The following is a 27,771-nucleotide window of genomic DNA, read 5'->3' as shown; positions in this document are numbered from 1 at the left end:
TCTTTCTGTGTGTATAAATTAGCTTTAAGCAAAGTCTTATGAGATGATTCAGGTGGTTCTAACCTCCTCCTTTCTTCCCCTCTATTGCAATAGGAAAGACCACCAACTTTAAAAGATGTAAGAACTAAAAAAAAAAGGTGTAAGAACTCTGATCAATATAATAACTACTTTTCTAGAGGAGTAAAGAAGCATTCCACCTACCACCTCCTAGAAAGGTGATGGACTCAGTTATACAATGAGAAATTTTGGGGCCATGGCCAAAATGGGTATTTGTTATGCTTAACAATGCATATTTGTTATGAGAATCGTTTTTTTTTTTTAAATGGGGAATAGGGAGAGAAAAGTTTTTATTCACTGAAAGAATTAAACTTGTAAAAAAAAAATCAACCTTTGCTATGTCTGATGCAACAACAAAGGCAAAACTCCCTTTTAGGAGATATGCCCACCCATCCATCCCCACCTCCTTGACCCAGGTACCCTTATAAGAGCAATATATGCAGGTGAAATACTTCTCTAAAGATTTCACTTTTCTTGGCAATATTCATGACATTCCTGAGAGGGGCCTATCCTATAAATGATAAGTTCTGCCAAGGCAGTGTTGGACTAGACTAGTTGCCAAGGGACCATCCCATAAACAATTCCATGAACAAAACTATGATTAATAAAAATGGATGCAAAGTCTCAAAGTAAAGATCCCAAAGAAACAAGAAATAACACCTCAAAGTGAAATACTATATTACCTCCCCCTAAATGAAATCCACATAAAAAATTCAGTTGATTTGGATGTACTGTCTGTTCATGGATGTGATATCATGTGTCAGCATAAAACTACAGACTTGGTAGTTATGTCCCCAGGAAACTGAATCTGTTGGGGGCCATACTATGACTGACCATTTGTGAAGTAAACACTTTTATGGGTATTGCTGATCAAAATGGAATCAAATGCATTTAAGTTCCTTCATGAGATATTTCTATTCTAAAGGGAGCAGAGTATTTTGTTAGAGGGTATCAGGGATTGATGACCCTGCTCACTTTGGCAGCTTGATAAATGCTTGCCTGTTGCTCAGATCAAAAGATCAAAGTTTTACAGAGAAAGAACTTAATCAAGTCCAACTTTGTCATTTTTCATATAAGGAAAATGAACCTCCCCAAAAGAGCTGCAAATTGCCCCCAAGACATCAACCTAAATTGTCAAAATAAGTCTTCTACCTACATTTTAGAATTTCTGAATTGGAAATGATCTTTAGACCACCTCATCCAAACTTGACCACTTAACATATAGGTACAGGGAAAAGCCAAGTACTCCTGATAAGAATATTCCTACAATATTACAAACAGGTAGCAATTCAGCCTTATGAAGAATCCTTAGAAACAGACCATTCTTTGTAATGTAGCTCTCTACCTTCTCTCAATCTGAGAGTAAAGAGAAACTATAGTCTCCTTTTATCTCATTCTTTGCCTTCTTTCTTATCTAAGCCTTACTCATTAAATGGGTATTACCTTAGCCAAACTGAAAAAAGACCTTATCTTACAAGGGTCAAAATCTTCCACTCAATCTGGGGCCATCTTCCTGATCCATATCTCCCCACAGAATTCAGATGGCTCCAGAAAATAGTGTAAACCTGGTGATTTGCATAATCCTCCTTCACTTTAATCCAACTCACCTTTCTGATATCATGATCTTTAAGAACAAAGGACTTACAAAAATAGGGCCAATGATGGGTCAATGTAAAAAATTCTAAAAATGAAGAGGATTCAGGTTTTGTTGGCCAATATTAGATTTTTGTTAGGTGAATATGCCACATGAAAATCTAACAGTTTAGTTATCTAGAAGTTAGCTTCTTTCTCACATTTCATCTGTGCCTTTCCTATATATTTGTCACTTTTCTGCATGCGGATCCTATTTTCCTACTACTGAATAATAACAGCCTTGAGAGCAGGGACTATTCATGTTTAAGATAAAAAGCACTTAGACCAGGAGAGGGGCTCAAAAATAATTTGTTGAATTGAATCCCTATCTTATGCACATCTTGATAATCTTGAGGGCATTGGTTGAGCTTCAGACATGGGTTATTCTGCTTTACTACATTCTACTCTTTCTGTAGCAGGGTAAGCTACCTCACGAGAAATACAAATTGTTGGTCACATGTGAATATTCCCCACAATGATGATCGCAACCCATTATCCATTTCCTGCCTACCTAGTAGGATGCCTACATCTTCCAATAATTTCTTGAGAATTTAATTGTCTACCTAATATGCTAGGGACCTTTGATATTGTATGGACACTAATTGAGCCCAAGGGTTCTTTCTCCATCTCTTATCCCTCATTTTTGCTTTGTAACCAAAAAAAAAATCTCAAAATGATCTAATGACAATGGTTAAGTAGCATTATCTTTCTAAGAGATGGTAAAATAGATGGTAAAATAGAAAGCTTTTGGTACAGGTGAGTCAAGTGAAGGAGGAAGTGAATATTTAAGTTTCTTCCTTTTGGCTGTTATAAAGGAAGTAAACTAGAGACCCCTCCCCCCCCAAAAAAGAACCAAAAAACCCAATAAAATTCCACAGTTATACCAATCATGATAGGTATGCCTACCACTGAAGTAGGAATCTAGGATAATTGTCCATGTCCTTGGCTTCCTCCTGTGCCTGTATGTAAGTTGCTCATTTTGAATGTAGCCAGAACACCCATCTGAAGAAGTCATGCCTCCAATGCTCCCAAATTTAAGGCAGGTCTTAATGCAAGCTCTCACTGCCAGGTAAAGGAAACCAACAGACTCTTCTTCTAAGTTCAGTTTAAGAAACTTAAAAAAACAAAGTAAGCCAAAGTATATATACTTGTCTAATTTTTCTGGCAGGCTTAAATTTTCTTATGGTAACGATAGCACTTCAAAGTTTGGAACTTGAGTTTTTATTTGACTCTCACACCAGCCCTTTACTATTATTAGCCCCATTTTACAAGCTTAGAGAAGCTAAGAGAAGGTAGGTGAATTGCGGAAGGTCACAAAGCTTTTGTGTTTGAGGTGGAACTCAAACCCAGGTCTTTCAGCATTCCATCCAATATACCATGCTGTCTCTCTCCATGAGCCCTAATCTTCAGTCTCCATTAGAATTCTCAATTTCTTTCCCTTTCAATAGCAATAAGTTTATTCATTAGTTGTCTGGTTCATTAACTCATGACATATTGCCCTAACATTAAATGTACAGTTTGATTGAATATTTATTTAATACTGAGAACATACAGTTAAAAAGCAAAAAAAATTCATTCTGATCTAATGAACAATTTTAGTTTATTTTTAAGTAACAGTATCAGATGTAATAAGGGCATTAGTGTCTAAAATAAAAGTTTATATATCTACACAAGGAAAATTCAAGTGCATTTCTATGTATTGTCTGAATCCTAAATATACTAGCAATCCCTTAAATAGTAACCCATAAAAAAGTAATTGTTCCAACTCCAACCAACATAAAATCTGCACATGCCAACATAAAATAATCAACATTATTTAAAATAATGCACACTACAAAAAGATTCAAAGAAAATAGGCTGGCTTAGATTTCATGCTTTGTAAGGAAAAAGAAGGCACTTGGCACATAAAGCATTTTAAAATCAAAAACACTAAGACTTTAGCAGTCTGCAGGAAGGAAGCATCAGTAGCCAGACTTGCTGCATTGTTGGCAAGAGCTCATTATGGTATTACACCCAAAATCAGCTAACAAGAAACATCAGTCACCGGTATGAATGGTATAGTGCAATATCCCGAATGGCAAGTAAACTGTTGCCAACTCCACTAAGTGGTGTTCTGGTATAACTCCCAGGATTACAGCCCAGGTAGTTTTCAGCCAAAACTGTTCTCCTGGACAGCAAGGTCAGCATGTGGTTAAGCCGGGATCTGACTCCGGCAAAGTGAAAGGCTCTTTCTTTATTCAAGTTTCTGAAAGAGTCCCTCAAGCATACATCTCTCTGGGGGTTGCCAGAATGCTTAGGATAACCAGGATTCAGAAACTCAGTAGCTCTGTTGGAAGAATAGGAGCCAACAGAACTTGCCACAGAGCCTTGAGAAGACAAAGAAGAAAAGGACCTCACACTGGAAGATGTAGATGGAGCAGTGGACATTTTAGATGCTGGTGATACATCTTTCAAGTGAGTCCCCTGAGAAAAGGTTGGTTCCACAGGTTCACTTACAGTCTGTGTGGTGACAGATTTAGACAAAACCATTGTTTGTGAGCCAGTCACTCTGGTAGCAACCACGGTTTGGGTTCCATTACACACTGTAGGAACATGGGTTTGGGTTTCCTCATCACATGTGCTTATCATCAGCATCTTTTCCCAAGGTTCTGTTTGAGTGGAAACATCACTTGCCTTTATGAACTCTAATTCTGCCTCTTGACTTAGGCAGTCCTCCTCACTAATGGTAGAAGTCTCTGGATCATAGAAGTTAGTTTCCATCTTCTCTTCCACAGGCGCATCTGAGTCCACATCAACTTTGTTGGGAGTACTTGAGAGTCTGGCTAGCCGCATTCTCAAGAGGTTCCCCAAAGTGAGTTCCCTAGACAAGGGCTTTCTGTTGATCAGATGGTCAAACTTATCACTGTTCCTACAGACAGAGAGGAGCTTAGCACTGATTGGTTTTGATTGGGCATAAAGGATCCGGAACTCTAAGTCAAAATGTTCAACCACTTGGCCTGACAGAACGACCAAGTTGCTGCTATTTAATTTGCCATCGGTCCAGGTAAAACTAAAGGTAAAAAACAAAAGCATTATTTAGAAAAATTTAGTTATAAGGTATGATGCTAACAGATTTATCCTCTTAAAACTTTAGTGATATTATGACTTATTGGAAATGTAAATTAAAATTATATGGATACAGCTGTAGGAATACAGATGAAACTCAATATGACAGTAAAGTCATACCTTATTTTAAAAGCAAAAGTAAAAGAACTCATATATCTGAATGAGTATTTTCCTCTTCAAATTAATAGTCTTAGGTGGCTATATGCTTCTTACTACAAGAATGTTTTGAGCACAGGCAACATGATTGGCATTTCTCTTTTGGAACTATATCTTCAGAGTCAATATATAAGATACTTTGAAAGTCAAATGTATTCTTTACATATCATTTTTTTGTTGTTTTTTTTGCAAGGCAATGGAGTTAAGTGACTTGCCCAAGGTCACACAGCTAGGTAATTTATTAAGTGTCTGAGGCCGAATTTGAACTCAGGTCCTTCTGACTCCAGGGCCCATTCACTGTGCCACCTAGCTTGCCCCCTTTACATATTATTTTGATCTAAAAGGCATTATTTTTTCAAATTTATTGCCTCAAATATTTTCATAGGATCATAAGATTAAGAGCTGAAAGAAAGTCTACAGATCATGTGTCTAACACCTTCACTTTATTACTGAGGAAACTGAGACCCAAGGAAGCAAAATAATTTGTCTAAGAACACAAAGCTATTATGAGAAAGCTAGGATTTGAACTCAGTGTCTCTGAGATCCAACTTAATTTTAACACATTTCAGGTTGTTTTTAAAACCCCCAAATTTAATAAAAGACCAGTTTACTACTTATGCAGAAATTTTTTTAAAAAGTATCATAGATTATGAAGGCAACTTCCCAAGAAAAATTCTAGAAATACCTTGAGCAATGGCAGCTCTGCTAGAAAAAGTATATAGCACTCCCCTCTCCCCCCCAGCCCCCCAACTCCCCAATTCCCCAGGTCATATCCTTCCTAAAAGGACAACATTTGTATAACATAAAATAACCAATAGTCAAGTAGAATTGTGGCCAAAATCACTATTGGGGCTACATTTCCATTTGTAAAGATTATATGTTAACAACTCCTTAAAATACTTTTTTCCTACATACTGATTGTTTTTATCTTTTCATATTCAACTCCTCAGTCTCCCATCACTCTATCCTGAAATGAGAGCTACTACTGTAGGTGGAGGTGAGAACCCACATCTTTTCTTCTGAACTAAAGGTATGAAACACTATTGATTTTCTTTTTTCCAATTTCTTTCTTTCACAGCTGCCCCTAGAAGTTCTCCTATAGATTGCTAGTCATTATACTAGGTATGCTAAATGGCCTAAGGGTTGTGCTGTCAAAGCAAATGCTTCTGTTTAATAGTTAACGTTGAAGTGGAAAAATCTGTCTAGGGATATACTAAGCCGAGCTATTCCTATCATCTTTTCTCCTTCCTCTGTACCCATTTCCTCAATTCAAAAGGCTCAACCCAGTCTTCTATTGAATTCCTTATCCTTAAACACTTCTCAGCAATAAGAAATTGATTTCAATTGGGACAAGATTCAGAAAATTAAGCACAAACAAGAAAAGAGACAACAACCCAACTGGGTTTTTTCTACAAAATGTATGCTTATCTTCTCATTACTAGTTTAATGTATTAAGAGTTACTTCAAGTTCCCAAATGACCAAAGGAAAATGTTGAGAGCACGTGCAAACATGGATGCTTAATTTGGGTCTTCCTTGGTCCATCCAAAAGGATATTAAAAACTTACTGATCTTGGTGTCAATCACAATTTCTGTGTCTCAACTTCCCAAAGTATATGGGTGGGGAAAGTAAGAGTAGAACATAAAATTAAAACAAAATGACCCTTTTTAAAAACCAAAGCTTCATCATGGTAGATTTATAATACTCTACCAAAGACACAACCTAATGCTTCAATATAGTATGGGTGTAACCTTGGGGTCAAAAAGTTTATATTCTTAGAATGCAAGCTCTGGCAAGTCTGACATCAAGTTAAACAGTTTTGAGTATTAATTTTGGACTTCTGCAATGTGTCTTTTGTCCTGAGACTAACCCAATTATAGGAAGGTATAAAACCAGAGAGCTCACCATCCCAGAAAGATAAACTGGAGATTTTCCCCTAGAACTAATTTTTTTAGTGGGGGGGGGGGCATGAGGGAGGAATGGTTCAGATTCATAATTTCACTGGAGTGAGGGAATTTGGTGAAGAAATTATTCTATCAGTACGAATCACCAACTGTTTTGCAACTGACAACTGCCAAATTGCTTGGGCCCTAAGATGTTAATTGATGTCCTCAAAGCCCCACAGTCAATGATACCAGAAGTAGGACTTGAAACTATGTCTTCTAGACTTTAAGTCAACTTTCTACATACTACTCCATGCTGCCTTTCTTTTAAATTAGAATCAAATAATTTCATATTTTCTAATTTAACTACCATAGGGACAAAACAAACTTATCTTTGCAAGAAGAATTTGTAGTTAATAAATAACTCAAGAGTATGACACTTACCCATAAGAACCAGTTGCCACTCTAATGCCATCAATCAACATGAACTTTTCATGGATCTTCCCAACTATCTTAGTGCCTGATCTTGCATAGTATGTATTTCCAGTAATAGTTCGAATTGTCATAAGCTGTTTTGGGAGAAAAAAAAGAAAAAAGTCTTATGAAACCAGATAAGTTCATTATTAGCCAGCATACCAATGATTCATTTACTGAGTTGCCAACCAGGCCACCTTGTTGGCAGACAAATGGCTGGTAATCAAATTCGTCCACCTGATGTAACTGCCAATCTATGCTCCAGGGTCAAATCTAATTTCTCACTTGGACTTGCTCTGAGCAAGCCTCCATATAGACAGTGATGTCAAATTCAAATATAAACAGGGTCACTAAACCCTAACAAAAGGATCCCTGCAGGCTTAGTTACATGATTAACCTTATTTATGTTTTATTCTATTTTTATTTTGTTAAATATCTCCCAATTATATTTTACTGTTTCCAACAATATACTCTCAAATGCTGTTAGATTGCATTCTGGGGGGTTTGACATGTGAGATCTCAACTATTCTCTCAACATTTTTATTAAGCCTATTTGTAACATACTTAAGAGTTTTTGCATAACAGTAGAAAGCTCAACCCCCAAAATTAATTTTGGAACAAATCTTGATAAATATGGAAAAACTTTTAGAAAGAAATTAGACAAATATAGAAAGCCTTCATTTGGGAGCCCTTTCCTACCTCCCCTCCCCCACCATCTTTAGTTACAAATCTAAAGTCTTTTAGTATATTAGCTAATGTCCTTGTCCTCCTCAGCTACAGTGCTGCCAGTCAAACCTTAAGGATGATGCTGGTTCTGCTGTAGGCTATAGTTTTGATATTAGTCTTTCTTCACTTTTTTTTTTTCAGACAATATCAATTTCCTTCCAAACTGTGGATCTGGGATAATCTGCTTAGTAGAATAAGAAGACTGGAAAGGCTTTGTTGAACATTTTAAGGGCAACATAGGCAAGTCAAAAATCAATTTAATAGTTTATCCCTTAGTTTCTTTACATAGCAGTAAGGGGAAGGTGAGGAAGCAGAATAAATCTGAGGTTTTGTAAAATACTCCAAAAACTCTGCAGAAAGATATTTAATAAAGCAGATATGGGGTGACTAGGTGGCGCAGTGGATAAAGCACCAGCCCTGGAGTCAGGAGTACCTGGGTTCAAATCCAGTCTCAGACACTTAATAATTTCCTAGCTGCGTGGCCTTGGGCAAGCCATTTAACCCCATTTACCTTGCAAAAACCTAAAAAAAAAAAAAAAGCATAGATTTGAGTCTTAAGTAGTAAACAACAGATGCTAGCCAGCAGCTGACCTTCCTGAATCCTAGAGTTTGTATATTTTAAAATTGTTGCACTAATTTTATTTTTTCTGGCAATAACATTATTTTTGAGAGGTAACATGGCATAGTGGATAAAGATATGAACTCAGAATTAGGAAGACCTGGGTTCGAGTCTCATCTCTGATGTATAGTATCTGTATGGCTCTAGGCAAATCATAACTTCTCAGCTCCCAGGAAACTCCAAGACTATAATAAGCTGTAGAACAAGTAATGATCTTCACTGGCAGAGGAAGTTTCCTCACTGGGAGTTTCTGTATTAATAAAATCACAGATCTGGGTCAAGATTCTTTTATATTAACATAAGAGGAATATGGTTATTATTAATGGCTATGCATCTCTGGGCGAGTCTGCCTCAGTTTATGACTTGCCAAGAGCCATTCAGACACATCAGTAAACTCCCTCAATAAACTAATTATATAAGTTTTAAATTCAAAACACACATTAAGTTTTAATCATGTTAAGAATCAGGAAAAAAAAATCCTCTAATTTCACATGCCTACTGAATGTAGAAGGTTCCATTCCAAGGTGGTTTACAGATACTTCCAAAGTAGCTTTCAGGACAGTGGCTCACTACAAGATCTACAGTAGCAATTAATTTCCTAGATAGCAAGAACTTATAAGTTAACAAAATAAATTAATAAATGTATTCAGATACAATCTATTTTCTCACTATAAGACACTTTGGTACAAACCTTTTCTTGTTCGGGATGAACTCTCAGATTCACACACATGTCCAGGAAGTGATGGATCAGAGCCTGGTCCAAAAGAATGTATACGGCGACCCCTTGCTTCCTACACACTTCCCGTAGGTCTCTGAAGATGTCAATATCTGTGAATGATTCCATAACCACAGCAATCACCTAGGGCATGGTGGAAAGAAGGGGAAGTTATTATTTCACAGCAAGGTAGATGTCACATCTACTTGTCAAGATTGTGTTCCATTGTGGGAAGAGATGGAAGGGACTTTAACCACACAATACCTATTCAATTGCCCACCCACATTTCCATTTCCTCTTCTTAATTTACTAATCCCAATATCTCCTTTATTATCCAATTATTAAATATGCTCAACAAATTAAAATGTGTTTGGGAGTTTTTCATGGAGGGTAAATTGATAGTATGTAAGTTTATTGGGAGAGTTTGCTTACAAGGCTAGCTCTGAATGGCAACAGGACAGTACTAGCTCTCTATACCACACCCAGGTCAGGTCAGATGTTATATAGAAACAGAACAAAGAAAGCTAAGTGCCAAAGATAGCCCATGGTCATGTGCAAGTTTTCCCATGGGATGAAGTTTTCTTTGATGTTTACATTAACTGTGATACTGAGCTCACATTCCCATCTTCTTGTTCCCATCATACAAACATTTCCTCCTAATAAAATTTAGAGACTCCTATGTTCAAATACAAAATTATTGTATTTGTATTGTACAAGCAATCCTTCTATTTCCTTTTTTCTTCCAAATTCCTTAAATGTAGTTTATGCCCACCTGTTACTACCCCTTCTAGGTTGTATGGGACATTCATGGAGGATTAGCACCTACAGTGTGAGGACTTGCTAAGCCCTTTTCAGGACTGCTCATCCATCTTACGTGTTCACCTGTCACCCAACTCTCACCTGTGGCTCCAAGAAACTGTAGCATGAAGTAGTAGTCACACCCCAGTAAAGCCTCTTGGCAGACGGGTTAAACCAGGCTGAAGTAACCCAACAGGCCTCAGATCCTTCAGTGAATTAAAGGGATGTCCACCCCAAGTATGTAAAGTCTTCCCCCAATAGAATGGAACAATTTGTTCCAACGGCCATGAAGACAGTCGAGGCAGGTACTGTGTTAGTCAGACATTGAAGATACTCAGGTCATTCACTGCAGCCTGGGAGTTTAAATTTTGTCCTGCCCATGGACTTCCATGATTCAATGAAATCCAATTCACATACAAAATCAAGTCATTACCCATAATGTTCTCTGAAAAGGAAGAATGAACGCTTGGCTCCCTTTAGAAAGCCCTGCAAACTAGATTCAACCTTAACTCCCTCTCCAAAACTGCTCTCTCTCAAAAGATACCAATGACCATTATGTCAAATTTAACCTTTTCTAGCTCTCATCTTTCTTGAATATCTGTATCCTTTCATATGTTGATTTTATGAAACCTTCCCTGTCTTTTTGCTTCTGTGATACCACACTTTACTCTTTGTTCTTTACCCTCTCAAATCATTCCTTTTTCACTTCCTTGACTTATTATTCTCCTTTCTCCCAACTTTTCTAACCTTGGATGTTACCAAAGATTCTGTCTCTTCCTTTACTACACTTACACCTTAGTTTAGTATTTCTCTCTATCAGTAGTACCATCCTTCTACTAGAATTGCAGGATAGAAAATTTTGGAAATATTCCATCTCATTCATCTTCTCCATCAGATTCTATCCATTGTATAGAGAAACAACATAAAAGAACAGTAGATATAAACTCAAAAGTTTAAAACACAAGTAGCTCTACTAATAGCTGTGTGACCTTTGCCAAGTCATTTCCCTTCTTTGAATATTTCCTTCACTAAAATGAGGAGTGGACTAGATGATATCTAAGGTCTTTTCTACCTCAAAATCCCAAGATCACCTCTAAGTTGATGACCTCTATGTAGGGTCTTAGGTTTAGAGCTTGAAGGAAACCTGTAGGTAATCAAGTCCTCCTTCATTTTTCATCTAAGGAAACAGGTCTAAAAAGGTTTAGTGACTTGCCCAGAATTATGATAAGTTTGAATTAGAAACTACATCTTTCTGTCAATAATTTCCTTGGAAGGATGTTCCAAAAAAGGGCTCTGGAATAAATTAATAATCTCATAATTTTTCATGCATAATTCCAAATCACTTTTCAGAACAGTCAAACCAATTCACAGTTCATATGCTATGGTGGGGGGAGGAAAGAGATGGCTAACAAAATAGGTCCCAGACCTGTTTTCACCTCCACAGTTCACTTTCAGTATAGAAATTCTCTTCACTGATGCAGGAGACAGCTTGGTCTAAAAGATGTGTCTTAAACACTGAGAGGTTCAATGTCTTGTCTCAAATCACAAAGTCAGAAAAGAGTCAACCTCAGGCCTCCTGGCTCCCCAGGTTATTTCCTATACTTTGTTATTTCTCCACACATTAGCTAAAATGTTTTAGTTTCTTAAGAAGACTTAACACTTTCCCTAAAGATACTAGATATGGCCTCTTGGGACTTCAAGGGAACATTTCCTAGTGGCATAGTATTACTTAGCAACAAGGTTGTATAGCTGCTGCCTACATAACAAGCACTTTTACAAGTCCATGCAAGGGAAGCTAACAATTCGCCTAAAGCCAGAGTTAAGAAAGGATTAACATTTCATTTTCAGTATAGTCATTGGAAGCTGTGGATCTTGGCTACTCATCCTACCAATTACTTAGCAAAAACAGAAGCCTTTTGTCTACTGTGGCAAAATGCCTGGAGATTCATGATCTACCCACATCTGAGAAAGATGAGTCTTTGCTTCATCATCTTCCTCCTCACCCCCCCCAATCCTAAAAGTCCTTAAAAAGTAGCAGTTCCAGCATGTGGAAGACAGGACTTACGTCAATAGGAAATGGAATGGTATTATTGAAAACAACTTCACAAGTTTTCAACTGCAGTCTATAAACATCAATTATGGGATAAAAGCAAGGACTTAATATTAGTTTCTATGATCTCACTTAATTTCTAGTTTCTCACTTAACTGCTCCACTACCTACCTGATCTTATACTAATCCAGATTTTATTTTGAATGTTTTCTAACCAGATTTACTTATTCATTTAACAAATGTTTGCTGAATTAACTTGAAGAGTACAAGAATATCATTCCTGGATCAATGTCTTTGAGTAGTATTATGAAATGCTTTATTCTTTAAAAATAAAAAAATCTAAGAATTAGCATCTCAGCATCAGTATCTTCACATCACTTGAATTTCTTGACTGTCAAAATGATTCATCCACACTTATCCCCCATTTTTTGAAAGGGTAAGGAAAGTTTCATTGTACTTGGCCATAGATTTTCCTGGCCCCAAGGCAAGGAAAGGATTTGGGTGGCTCTGGATTCTAATCTTAAAATAATAACTGATTTCCCCAAAGCAAAATAACTGCCAAGTTCCAAAACTAACTGGAAAATAGTAGGGCTTCTCTAAAAGTGAGCTAAGGAGAAGTGCAAATTTCCTTCCAAATCAAATATTGATTCATCATTTAATGGAACAATGGCATAAGTAATGCCATTATGTTATTAAACATTAGATCCTTGGTCACTGTTAATTTCACTGATTTCATAAATATCACACTCTTTCCCAATGAAAATTAATCCACATACTCCAATGGGTCTCTTTGGGTATCTTAAAGATTTCCTTTCCCCATTTAATTTATACCTTAAAATCTAAGCATAAAGACTATTAGAAGAATTTCTCAGAGTGGGAAATTTTAGACTCATTGGAAGGTGGTCAAACCCTTATCAGGGGTGTTGTTCCCTGTTAACTAACTAGTTACCTGACCAGAATATGAAATAAACTTGACTGGGTTTTTGCGGAACCTCTATAAAACAATCTTTTTTCCCTGCAACCTCCTAATCGATTATATTGCTAGTTAATAGTCATTCACCAAGCTCTGGAATACCTTCTTACAATTTTTTGACCAAAACCTTAGACAAGAATAAAAATTAAATACAATTCCCACTACCGAAGAGAAGCAAAAGGATTGCTCCACCCTAAAGAACCTAGTACATGCCACACCCCATTCTGAGAATACACTGCATTTCCCCATTCATTTCATACAAGCTATCCAAAGAACTAGATTTTTTTCCATTCTTTTTCTTTTATTCTAGTCTTTTTTCATTTTTCTTTTTTTTCCCAATTTCAGGGATTGTGCTAAGCATGCACTTACAAATTATGACCTCATTTGATATAAAATGCTTCAGCTTTTAGTTTCATATTTTCCAACCATCCTCCTTTCTATCACCCCTTCCCATAACAGCAAGCAATCTGATGTACATGTACAATCATATTTAACATATTTCCATATTAGTCATTCATTTGTGAAAGAAGAAATAGATCTAAAAAGGAAAAAAAACTACAAAAGTTTTTTTAAGTGAACATTGAAATATTTAATTGATGTTCTTTTCTTTTTCAACATCATTGTCTTCACAATAAAGATTCCTTCTTCCCCCACCAAAAAAAAATATTTACAATGTTCTCCTGTTTCTTCCCACTTCACTCAGCATTAGTTCATGCAAGTTTTTCCAGGTTTTTCTGAAGTCTAGATGCTCATGACTTCTTAAAGAATAGTATTCCATCACATAATTTATGCAGCCATTCCTCCCCACTGAAGGGCATCCCCTCAAATTCCAATTCTTTGCCATTATAAAAACTACCATAAATATTTTTGTACATAAGTCTTTCCTCCTTTTTTTGTGATCTTTTTGGAATATAGACCTAGTAGCAGTATTGCTGGATCAAAGCATATGCATAGTTTTAATGACCTCAGGTCCAAATTGCTCTCCAGAATGGTTGAATCAGTTCACAACTCCACCATCCATACATCAGTGTCCCAGTTTTCCCACATTTTCTCCAACATCGACTGTTTACCTTATTTATCATTTTAGCCAATCTGATAGGTGTAAGATGTTTTTCATAACTTTTAGATGAACCAAGGTACTGCAGATCTTCTATGGAGGCCTCTAACAAGATTCCTCAATAGCTGCTCAACTGGTCTGAACTCTTGCTTACAGTAGTAGATAATTTGTTCATCGAATTGTTTTAATATACATTTCTCTAATCAATAATGATTTAGAGCATTTTTATATGAATATAGTTTTAATTTCTTCATCTGAGAATTTTCTATTCATATCCTTTGACTACCAATTGGAGAATGATTTGTATTCTTATGAATTTGACTACATTTTTGAATTAAATTTAAATAAATTTGACTATTAGAAATGAGTCCTTTATCAGAAACACTAGCTACAAAAATTGTGTCCCAGCTTTTTGCATTCTAATCTTGGCTGAACTGTTTTTATTTGTGCAAAAACTTTTTAATTCAATGTAATCAATAGATGCTAAAAAAAAAACCCTTTCAGTTAAATACATTACTCATTCCTATCAAAAACACTAGTGAGCATAAGAATTTTAAGTTTTCCTTAAAACAATAAGCAGTATATATCTAAAACCACCAGCAAGTAGTATCTATAAATGGGATAGGCTAGAATCTTCCCAATTAAGATCAAAGGCAAAACAAAGATGCCTATTATCCCTACTATTATTCAATACTGTATTAGAAATGTCAGCATTAGCAATAAGAGAATAAAAAGAAATTGAAGGAAGTAGAATAGACAATGAGGAAACAAAACTCATTATTTGCAGATGATATGATGGTATAATTAAAGAACCCTAGAAAATCAACTAAAAAAACTATTTGAAACAATTAACAACTATAGCAAAATAGCAAGGTATAAAATAAACCCACATAAATCTTCAGCAACAGAAAGAGAAAGAGAAATGCCATTAAAAGCAACTGTAGACAATAAAAAACACTTGGGAATCTACCTCCCAAGACAAACACAGAAATATATGAACACAATTACAAAACACTTTTCACATAAAGTCAGATATAAACAATTGTTAAAACATTAATTGCTCATGGATAGGCTGAGCTAATAAAAATGAAATTCTACCTAAATTAAATTACTTATTCAGTGCCTTCAAACTACCAAAAATTATTTTACAGAGCTAGAGAGAATGGAATGGTAACAAAATTCAAGTAGAGAATAGAAGGTCAAGACTATCAAGGGAATTAATTTTAAAAAAAGCAAAGGAAGGTGACCTAGCCATACAAAATCTAAAATTATATTAAAGTGTCAGTCATCAAAACTATCTGGTACTGGCTAAGAAACCAGATGTGAATCAGTGGAATAGATTAGGTACAAAAGAAACTAGTAAATGATTATATTATTCTACTTTTGATATTCAAGTCTTCTTATATTCAAAATGTCTAATATGTTTTTCATGATTACATTTGTTTAACTTATATCTGATTACCTACCATCTCAGGAAAGGGGAAAGGCAGAGATTAAGGGAGGAATAAAATTTAGAACTTGAAACATTTTTAAAATGTTAAAAAAAATTGTTTTAACATGTAATTGGGAAAGAAATCAAATGAAAAAAATTTAATTTAGCAGTTTTAGTTCCAATATGACAAATATTGATAAATATATACAAAAGTTCTTTGGGATCCTCAATACTTTTTAAGAATATATAATTGGTCTTAAGGTCACAAAATTTGAAGACTTCTGCTTTACACCATGATGCTTGCAACACAGACTTGCCTACTGTATTATTTCAGTCATGTCTCATATATAGCTATTTATATGATTGAAAAAGTTGAGTCAGCCAATTTCAAAGCTGGTTTTTTGAAAGGTTCTCTTGAGTTGATCAATGTATATACCTATCATCTGAATGAGTCCTAGTACTATGACAATTATGGGAACATTTATTTTATATGCACTTATTTTAATGCAGTTCATGCCCCCAAGTAGAATATAAGCTACTTGAAGACAAAGACCGTTTGGTTTTAACTTTGTATCACTAATATTCTTGAAAGTATATCGTATGTGCTATACTAGTATATAGTAGGAGTTTAATAAAGGCTTACTTAATTTCAGTCCTTTTGAATTCTGTTCAAAGGCTGTATTAAATCCAAGTTTACATGATAGATAAGTTATTCTAATTCTGGTTCTTTCTGGGGTTAATTTTTTTTTTTAGGTTTTTGCAAGGCAAATGGGGTTAAGTAGCTTGCCCAAGGCCACACAGCTGGGTAATTATTAAGTGTCTGAGACGGGATTTGAACCCAGGTACTCCCAACTCCAGGGCCGGTGCTTTATCCACTGCGCCACCTAGCTGCCCCATGGGGTTAATTATTTTTTAGTTTTTGCAAGGCAATGGGGTTAAGTGACTTGCTCAAGGTCACACAGCTAGTGTCTGAGGCTGAATTTGAACTCAGGTCCTCCTAACTCCAGGGTCAGAGCTCTATCCACTGTGTCACCTAGCTGTCGTGGAGATTAATTTAGACAGGAAGTCTCTGTCAGTCATTCCTTACTTCACTGCCTCAGTTTCCCCTCCCCACCCCATAACTTGAAAACAAGTATGTGTGCAAAATGCACTTGGAATTCTGCCAGTGGAAGGCATTTAGTCAAAGGCATAATAATAATAATTTGCGTCCTACACTCAACGTTCTGTGATATGGAATGCTACCTGCTGACTAATCGGGGCCCCAAATTCTATTTCCTTAAATTACCAAAGTTTACTTGCCATGAGCTTTCCTCATTGACATTACATGAAACATCAAAGGAGGAAAAACAAAAAAGGATCAGAGATTTTTAGGTACTAGAAGGAACAAGCTTGGTGTGTGTGACAGTGGGGGAAGGATATAAGGGAACATAGTTCAACCTTTTTTTTTTTTAAGGTTTCTGCAAGGCAAATGGGGTTAAGTGGCTTGCCCAAGGCCACACAGCTAGGTAATTATTAAGTGTCTGAGACCGGATTTGAACCCAGGTACTCCTGACTCCAGGGCTGGTGCTCTATCCACTGTGCCACCTAGCTTCCCCAACATAGTTGAACCTTACTGAAGCACTAGCATCCCTGATAAATGAACATCCAGAATCTACTAAAACACTTCTAGGAACAATGAGGTTACTGTCTCATATTGTGACCCATTCTGTCAGCTATAATTGTTATTAAAATCTACTCTATATTGAGCCAAAGATCTCCTTCTCTATATCTTCTATTCATTGTTCATAAGTCCTATTTCTGGAACAAGACAGACTAAATGTATATACCCTATAACTAAAAGACCCTGATTTCATGCCTCCATATGTCCCAGCTAAATACCTTGATCCCTTCAATGACATGACTCTCAGACCCTTTGCATCATTGTCAATTCTCCAGCTGTCAAAGTCCCTCCTATAAAATATGTCACCCACAACCAAGACTCATATTATTTAAAATGTGCCCAAAGCAGATACTATTACACTGTTGGTAGAGCTGTGAGCTCATCCAACCCTTCTGGAGAGCTATTTGGAACTACGCCCAAAGGGCAACAAAAATGAGCATACCCTTTGACCCAGCAATACCACTACTGGGTCTATACCCTGAAGAGATGATGAAAAAGGGTAAAAACATTACTTTTACAAAAATATTTATAGCAGCCCTGTTTGTGGTGGCAAAGAATTGGAAATCAAGTAAATGTCCTTCAATTGGGGAATGGCTTAGCAAACTGTGGTATATGTATGTCATGGAACACTATTGTTCTATTAGAAACCAGGAGGGACGGGATTTCAGGGAAGCCTGGAGGGATTTGCATGAACTGATGCTGAGTGAGATGAGCAGAACCAGAAAAACACTGTACACCCTAACAGCAACATGGGAGTGATGTTCAACCTTGAAGGACTTGATCATTCCATCAGTGCAACAATTGGGAACAATTTGGGGCTGTCTGCAAAGGAGAGTGCCATCTGTATCCAGATAAGGAGCTGTGGAGTTTGAACAAAGTGCAAGGTCTATTCCCTTTAATTTAGGAAAAAAACAGATATCTTATTGTCTGATCTTGTTACCTTTTAGACTTCTCTTCTCTTTAAGGATATGATTTCTCTCTCATCACACCCAATTTGGATCAAGGTACAACATGGAAACAAAGTAAAGACTGATAGAGTGCTTTCCATGGGGGGGGGGGGGGAGGTAGGGGTAGGGGAGCAAGATTGGGGGGGAAAATTGTAAAACTCAAATAATATCTTTAATAAAAATAAATTAAACAAAATAAAATGTGCCCAAAGCAGAGAGTATAGCATGACCTCTGTTGCCTGAGAAATGTATACCTATTACTACAGGTCATTTATTACTTGAAGTAAAAACTCAGTTTTAATCTTTTTTTTTTTTTTTTTTTTTACCTTGGGGCTTTCAGTATAGAATTTGTGAAACTGCCTGTTAAGGCACTAGAAAAAGCTTTGTCCATGGAGAAACTTTCTAACTTTGTGGATTATCCCAGAGTACACACTAGAAACTACACTATAGTATACCTTTCATAGGGCTGAGGGCCTCTGTTCAAACAAGGTGTTAGAATCTCACTCAAGGAAGGTACGAGCTACACAATGGGTTAATAGAAGGACTGACAGTACAGAATGACATTCCCTGTAAATCATTCCAGCATAAAGTATATGGGTAAGTTGGGACTTTAGAAAAGGAAACTAAGCCTGTGATTTCTATTCATTTCTAAATGTAAATAGTAGGGGAATATAGAACATGGTTTAGTGGAAAGGGCACTAACTCTGGAGTCAGGTCCTGGCTCTTTACAACCCTCAATTCTATGGTGTTATAATTAACATAAAAATTGATTCTTTCTAATAAAAATTTACTCATTGCATACAGTATTTGCCATATCTCACACCAAATTCAATAGGGATCAAATCTCTCTGGAATTCTTGTTTGAAATTTTTCTCACCATCACATTATTACTTGAAACATTTTCTCATTCATATACAAAAAAGTTGGGAAGATGAGTCTCATTCCAGTCCACCTATATATAACTAAGATCACCTGAGTTAAAACTAGAAATATAATGTCAGTTTCTAGTTAATCTAACCTATACAGATCTGTTTTTAGGCTCAAGCTATACAGGTTCAGGAAGAAGCCTGCACTCAGCTCCCACAAGCTCAGTTCACATCACCATGAAAGCCCAAGACATTTATATAGAACTTGGCAAAACATTTTAAATACAACCACATTTCAGCTTCACAATAATTCTATGAAATATATAGTAATGGTATTATCATCTCCATTTTACAGATAAGGAAAGCAAAGTCCAGAGAAGCTGTATCTTGCTCATAGATATGTAGTCTGCCAAACATTGGGCATGGGTGAAACCTGGATCTTTATTATGCTCCGATGCATCCAATTCTCTCTAGGATGGCAGGACCCCAAGAGAACAGATTTAGTCAAGAATGGAGTCAGGGACTGGAATCCACATCTTAGCCCTTGGGGGTTCCTAGTTAAGCCAGGCTCCTATTTGTCTTTCCCATTTCAATTTCAGAAAAGTTTAGAAATTACCTAGCCTCTAGTAGGAAGAAAAATACTGTTTCTTACAACAATGCCTGGGGTCATCTCAGTGTTAGCCCATAAATCCAGCTACATACTCCAGAATTTCTCAATCTGTTCATCAATCAGCAAGGGGTTGAGCAATGTTCAATAGTGTTGAAAATGATGATGACAACCTATAGAAGGTTCCTCCCCTTAAAGAGCTTAAAAATGAAATAATTTAATCCATTAAATAATATCAATGAAATAAAGAGATGGAGAATTTACTGAGCATTGAAGCTGATAACTTTTAGAGGCATCTCTCTTAAAACCTCAAGATCTCTAAAGACTAGACATTTTTTTCCCTTTAGGCCAAATCCTCCACCTTATTTGTACTCCAATTCCTCATTGTGAAGGTTACTTTATATTTTTGATGGTCCTAAACAGATGGGAGGACCAGCTGAGTGAGAGATCTGCAGAGAGAGTTGTTTCCAAATTGTTCAGACAGGCCCCAGTATCTCTAGAACACCATCCATTGAGTTGTACATGGGTTATAATCTGTGACAGAGGAAGAATTATCCAGAGACTCATGATTCTTCATAGATCCTTAAAGTGTTGTGGTCAGGACAAGTATCTAAAAAAATGATGACTATGGGAAATCTTCCTGTTATAAGTATAATCTTGTCTATATAGGAATCACAAAGCAATCAAGTAGGTTAATGCAATAGAAGAAAAAATTAGGAAGTGGGAAATGATAGCTATGAGTAGTATAAGTACCATAGTATAAGAGTTTGGAGAAATATGTGAGTAGAAAATCATCAATTAAACCATAGAAGAAACAAAAATAATGGTTACTACACCATAATTGTGATTCAGTTGTGATCTCTAGGAATATTTTTATTCAAAGAGTAAATAATTACTATGCTCAAATCCTGTTTTGGGGGTTTAGAGGATCAGTTGCATAACTTTTAAATGAACCAAGGCACTGCCCATCTTCTATGGAGGCCTCCAAGATTCTTCAATAGCTGCTCAACTGGTCTGAACTCTTGCTTACAGCAATAGATAATTTGTTCATCGATAATTATCACTCCTACTAACCCTTAAATTATCAAAAGGATCCCAGCTGTTGAGATCATAACAAAAGGGCCTCTTTTAAACAGGAGCACGTGGCTATGGGCAGACTGTGACCACACAGACATGAGTTAAGATGTCACCTTCCCCAACCCCCCCCATTCTAGGGATACCAGATGTCCTAATAGCTAGTTATACACCTACATAACTAATCTGTAAATAGAATACAGTGCTTCCATTCAACATGTGTCACAAGCGGTGAATGTCCTGAAGTTGGGCCCCTATTTCAACTGCAATACTTGTGCAAAATATACAATTTTACTGTAATTCAATTCAACTAAACAAAAAGTTGTTTACTCTGTCCTAAGATCTAGAAATAGTCCCAGGCCTCAAGGAGTTCTATGCATGAAGAAGGAGGAAGAAGGGAATTGGTAAACTAATGGGAGGAGACATGATCCATGCACAGGTTAAGTATTGTACAAAGAAAACTGAGGAGGGAGAAGATGTTGATCACTTGTGGGGAGAGGGAAGGGACGGAAATTATGTAAGTGGCATAGGAGCCAAACCTTGAATGAAGACAAGGAGGTGAAGATAAACATGGGATTGAGGGGATAGTTTGTGCAAATACAGAGAAAAGACAAGAGATGGAGGGTTTAAATTGAGAAGCTGCTAGCAATGGCTGAAACAAGTCTGTGGATAGAAATAGTATGAAATAGGGCTAAAAAGGTAGGATGGAGCCAACTGAAGGATCTTAAGCAAGGTTGTAGTCTGCATTTTATTCCATAGGCAGGAGTTGTTGCCCCTGATGAACACTGATTCAGGGAACAAGATATTCAAAGTAGAGATTCATGAATAAATTTGGTTTATATTTAACCAAGAGAATGGACCAAAATTACAACTTTAGAAAATAATAGTAAGAATTCTGTTTCACTGGGTTTGTACAGATTTGTCAGATAAGCTTAGACATTATTTTTCCTGTTTTCTTACCCTAGCCCTGTATAGTTCACTGGGGATACATGACTAAATGATAGAGACTGTTTAATACCAGACTGCCTCCTTTAAGATTTTTCTGTTCCAAACTGTCAGTTTGTATGCAAATTCTGCCTACAGCATATAAATATTAGTGGATGCTCACATACCTCAATTACTTCCTTTTTAAATTTCACTGCAAGGCAAGGCTGCCTATTTTTCTTCTGACCTTCTCCTTCCTCCTCACAAGCTACAGGGTTGGACTTTTCTCCTTGATCCATATTCAGCCATGTATTCATAAAAAGAGATTTTGTATTTCTGGTATACTCTTTTGAAAAGAGTAGTATTGACCTGTATCCTGGTCTCCTGAAAATCCAGAATACTAACCAAAAAGTGTAAAGAGAAGGAAATCTTGGGAGGCTGGATGCTCAAGGATTCTAACAAAAGGATGAGAAGAAACTATGTTCAGTGCAGATGCACAGAAGCAAGAGAAGGAATATAGAATCTGAGCAACTATCAAGCCTAATTAAATGACACCCTGCCTCCTACAATATCCCAAGCACTGAGTTAGGTCCTGGAGGCCCCAAACAATCAAAAATCTTAACCAGTTGCTGCCCTCAAGGAGTATATATCCACTTCTATTTTATAATGGTCATAAACTGCTCTCCTTTCCATAGATCTGACAGGTAAACTATTCCTTGTTCTCCTAACTGGCTTATTGGTATCACCCTTTATTAGACATTCACTTCCTAATAACTCCCCTAAGGCTAAATTAATGGCGAAGCAGACACTTAAATGCTGCTTCTTATTTCTTTCTCCTCCTTCTCCAAGATCTCCATTCTTTCCTAGTTTTTCAGCAACTGATTGATTTCTCTGCTCCTGAATTTTTCAAATATACCAAAAACAAACAAAAATAAGGATGGGGGGTCTAAGAAATGATGGAGGAAAAAAAGATTAAGATAGAATTATCAACATGCTATAGGAACCAACAAGGAAAATTGGATTTTGTATGGTCATCCAGCTTCCATCCTAGAGGCTAATAAAATAATGACAAATATACATAATGCTTTAAAGTTTACTGAGCATTCTACACAGTTCCTCATTTAATCCTTACTTCAATCTTATGAGGCAACCTCCCAGCATTCCCGTGGTAGTAAAATAATAGAGGTGCTTCAGCATGACAAGAAATTCCATCAAGATATCTGTTTTAGCTACAATGATTTTATTAGATTTGAACAGAGAGATCTTACAATCTTAAGAACCACTTGTCTGTCTTGGTACCAAGACAGGAGAGAGATTATGCAAGTCTTCCCTCTAACATGTAAGCCACAAAACTATCCATGTAACTTGATAAGATCTGGGTTTTTCTTTCTGACACTTGACTAATCCTAAGAAGGGGAAGTTGATGGTATCTATCCACAAATCTGTTCCTTATATAAAATATGGACTAGAGAGACCAAGTTATCATAAGAGGGAATAAAACTGCTAAACTGTTAAAATACAGGTTCTTGCCACTTAACCCCATTTGCCATGCAAAAACCTAAAAAAAAAATAGTTGTAACTGAGTAGTAAATTATAATTTGAATTAAGTAGGATGTACAGTTCGACTCAGGATTCTCCTACCTGTACTATCTCTCTTATGTGGTTTCTATGAATATCAAATGAGATCACATATGCAGAGCATTTATGACCAAAACTATGAGCTACAATATTATCAGACTGTGTGTGTATAATCATCTGAACATTTCAGAAACAATTTAGAAGGGAGAGGTGATTCACATTAAATATTATTTCAAAATAGTCCAAATCTAGTAAAAATAAAACCACCTAACTAGGTGACCACAGACACTCCTCTCCCCAAACAATTGCCACTAATGGCTATTTCCCTCAATGATGTTTCCCTTCACTCTCAATATTTTAAACCTATAACAGTATCTAATGTGACCACCTTTCCTGCTTAGTCCTCTGACCCACCACTACCACCCCCTTTGCTTCATTGCCAGTCTACAGAGACAAAGGCAGGTCCTGGATGCCAATGCCCTCTCTTCCCTTCCATTGACTGTGAGCAATTCTGAGAGACAGCCTCCTGTGCTGCCCCAATACTTCCCCCTGCCCAAATGTACTCTACCCCAAGATCTCCAGGGCTGCTCATAGCTGGTTTTCACCTCAAACACAAAAGAATCTTAGCTGAGTCTGTTCAACTTGGGAGTGTCAATGACTCCATGACCTGAAGGCGCTTTCGACATTCTCCCAATTGCTTCAACCCCTCCCACCAAAAATGTGCCAGGATGGTTAACCTGCCTCTGGGCCCCAGCACAGAGTTTATTTCCTCAGAAGGATGTCTTTTCCCATATTGCATAGCTCCAAAGGCTGAGATATGGAACATGGAGTTTTCCTTATTTTGAGCTAAAAATCAGCCTGTTTTTTAAATTACAGAATTCTGGAAGCAGATAGGACATCTCTGGAAATGATTATGATGTAAAACAAAAACTATTAAAGGAAAAAACAAAAGTTCCATGTGTTACAGAAGCTTTTAAGAACTGGAAATTAAGAAGATGCCAATTAATTGGAATACTATTGTGCTATAAAACAAACCAAGGAAATATATGAATTGATGGAGATGAAGGGAACAGAAAGAGAACAATTCACACAAAAACAACAATAATGTAAAAACAAACAACTCCGAAAGATTTAAAACTCTGATCAACCCAATGACCAGCTATGATGTCACACTACTCACCTCCTAACATTCAAGATGAGAATGAGGCATCTCTTCTAGACATGATAAAAGTAGGAATGAGTTTTGTGTGACTGTGTATTTGCTTAGTTGCTTTGGTTTTTCTTTTCTTCTAAATAGTTGGGGGAAAGGGGTCGAGGAAAAGAAAGTAGTAAAAAGTAAAAAGTGGTAAAAAGTCATGGAATGTCAGAGATGGAAAGGATCCTTTCATTTTACAGATGGGGAAATTAACGTTTGGAAAAATTTAGTATCTAGCTTGCTAGAGATCACATACCCATGAAGCAAAGGCAGAATTTTAATCAGTTTTTTTAATGCTAAGACCAGATTGCTTTCCCCAATCCAAGGTTTCTCATTAAGCAGGCAAGACCACACTCCACTGAGTACACTGAGTATGCCTTTTAGATAAGAACCCAAGGCATTTTTAAAAAAATGAAAAACATAAATTTTTGGAGCTCAAACTACTTTTGCTAAAAGGAAAAAAAAAGTTCTCCTTTGAACTGACAAGTTAGTTCTTGTTCACAAAGAGCTTGGAAGACAACCAAAATCCTGCCACAGCACTCTAGCTAAACTTTGAGGAAAGAATGACCCACCGAGAAATGGTAACTTGACAGGTTTAACAGATGGAGAGAGAGCAGCTCACTAAGGTTAGTCCCTAGCCTAGTCCCTGAAGAGTATCACCACTAATATTAGTAAAGAGATATTAATGCTAAATCACATTTCTACACAACCACACAAATGAACAAAGATTCTATGGAAAGGAAGCAAGAAGTAGAACGTATCAGAAAGAGTGCTGGACTTGGAATCCAGTCGGACTCCTACTTTATTAACTCCATAACTACATAGGAAAACAGATATAGATCTGAAAGTGATCTTAGAAGTAATACAGATCAACTAATTTCAGAGATGAGGAAACTGAGAGGTTCATGGAGTTTAAGCAATTTATCTAAGGTTACACTGGTTTTAAGTGCCAGAGTTGGGGGACATTCAGACTTTTAATACAAATTTTATAATCAACAGAAGCATATATATAGTTAGGTGCCTGATTATGTAACAAGATTATATAACTACAGGTAAGAACCCCGAGTGCTTATATAATTTTTATATGACATGGACAAAATTTCCATTCACACAGGATCCTGCTTGAAGTAGTATAGTTATCTGGGAAGTACCCAGGCCATTCTGGGTGGCAAACTCAATCAATGACTTCCACAAAGGTCTAGGCAAAATTGCAAAGTTGGCATAACTCTTTCCCCTCCTTAAATACCTTTTTGCTGCAGCCTACTTTCTCATTTCCTTACTTAGCCCTGATTGCCTTCAGGCTACCTCAAATCACTTACCAAAATCTCCCCTACAGTAGAACAAAGCAATTAATATCGATGTGTGAAAAAGCTGGGGGGGGGGGGGGGGGAGGTGATCTTCAAGTTAATTTTGGATTTAAAAGCCAGGAAGGGTTGGAAGAAGGTTCCTTTTCCCCTCTTGTACCCAATTTTCCAAAGTAGAACTGGTATTTTTCTAGTCTCTGGAAGAAAGGGCATTTGACATAGACAACTTTGTCTTTGTATTCTCTGTCTGGCAGCAGCATCCCTATTTGAGAAATTAGTATTAATAAGATCATTGAATTTAAAGTAATTTTTACTTGCTTAAGTGAAAGGTCATTCATATAACACAATCAGAGAAAAGAACCACGGAGTCTGAATGTGTATCAAAGTATACTATTTTCACCTTTTTAAATTTGTTTTTTTCTTTTTGTGGTTTGCCCATTTTTGTTGTGACTCTCCTTTCACAGAGTAACTAATACAGAAATATGTGTAACACAATTGCACATGTATAACCTCTATCAGATTGCTTGCCATCTTAGGATGGGAAGATGGAAAACTTCACAAAAGCAATGCTGAAAATCATCTTTAAATGTAACTGGAGAAAATAAAAAATTTTTCAAAAAAGAAAAAAAGGTCATCGCTCCTTGTTGACAGTTCCCCATTCCTCAACTCTCTAGGTGCAGGAAACTTTAGTTATTATTGAATATACTCATTTCAAGCGTGTCTTTGTATTCTCAGCACCTCTGTCACCTAACAACGCTTCAGAGCTCAAGGACCTTAGTTAGAGTGGATTTGGATTTGACTGAAAAAAAAGGAAAAGGTGAAGATTCAATTCTTCCCGGGGGGGCTTCTCTTCCGTGAGCTGCCCGCCCCCCGTCCCCACCTCAGGGGGTCGGAAGGATGGGCCCTGAGGGGGTTAACCACAGCCACTTCTGGGGAGCAGCAGCGGTGTCTGGGGGTGCAGAAGGGCCGTGGAAGCTGGGCCCCCCTTCACGCACTCCTGGACAACACCCAAGTTAACCCGAAAGGGTGGCCAAGCTCGGGGGCCGCGGCGCCACAATGCGCCCCGGGGGCGCGCGATCCGTGGGGCCGCGGGTGCGGGGACAGCTCCGACGGTGCCCGGGCAGGGCAGGGCAGTGCCCGCGGGTCCCCCCCCACGGGCCTCTCCCGCTGCAGCCCCCAAAGCCCGGGGTCCCTGCAGGGCGGCCCGGGGCCCGCTCACCTCCCGGGCCGAGCGGATCTGGCCGCGCACCGCGTCCTTGCAGCCGTAGGGCGAGTCCTGGAAGCAGGGCTGGAAGTGCGCCTCCACCCGCGTGGGGCCGCGGTAGGCGCCGCGGTAGAAGGCGGGCCAGCCCAGCTCCAGCGCCGGCGGCTCCACGTCCGAGCGCTCCGGGAAGTAGGTGAGCGAGGAGCAGTCCTGGGACGAGGCGAAGGACTCGTCGGGGCCGCCGTCCTCCCCGCGCGGCCGCGGCGGCTGGGCGGCCTGCAGGATGCCCTGGATCTCCTCCTCCGAGAGGAAGCAGGGCACGTTCTCCCGCCGCAGGAAGGCGACGAAGGCGTCCCGGCCGCCGGCCACCAGCTCCTCCACGGCCAGCCGCCGCGCCTCGCTGTACAGCTCGGGCAGGTTGGGAGGGCCGCGGGGGGAGAGGCACGAGGCGGCCAGGTCATCCAGGAGCTGCGACGGCGAGGCCATGGCAGCGGGCGGAGGGCGGCGGGCGGAGGGCGGCGGGGAGCGGGCGGCGGGCGGCGGCCGGGCCCAGCGGGGCGAGGGCGGCGCGACCCGGCGCACGGCTTATAAGGGGCGATTTAAATTCAAACTCGGCCCAGCCATTGGTCCAGAAACGGCCCCGCCCCCGCGGCCGGGCCGAGCCCCGCCCACAGGGAGCCGCGGTCGGTTCGCTGATTTTAAACGCGCTCCCGCAGCGTCCGCGCGAGGAGAGAGC

General features: G+C 38.1%; 1 protein-coding gene across 1 annotated transcript; it reads right to left on the bottom strand.

The window, feature by feature from the left end:
* Positions 1–27,756, bottom strand: FAM83D (family with sequence similarity 83 member D). Its single transcript, XM_074211962.1, has 4 exons — positions 27,051–27,756; positions 9,343–9,510; positions 7,277–7,401; positions 1–4,738 (listed from the first exon to the last, which is right to left on the bottom strand). The coding sequence occupies exons 1-4, from the start codon at positions 27,519–27,521 to the stop codon at positions 3,730–3,732; spliced, it is 1,773 nt and encodes a 590-aa protein (XP_074068063.1). The 5' UTR covers positions 27,522–27,756; the 3' UTR covers positions 1–3,729.
* Between the last annotated feature and the right edge of the window lie 15 nt (positions 27,757–27,771).

This window comes from Macrotis lagotis, chromosome 1 (assembly GCF_037893015.1).
Source record: "Macrotis lagotis isolate mMagLag1 chromosome 1, bilby.v1.9.chrom.fasta, whole genome shotgun sequence".
Classification (NCBI taxonomy): Eukaryota; Metazoa; Chordata; class Mammalia; order Peramelemorphia; family Peramelidae; genus Macrotis; species Macrotis lagotis.
Note: the sequence above shows the minus strand (reverse complement) of the source record. Positions and strands in the feature narration are given on the sequence as shown.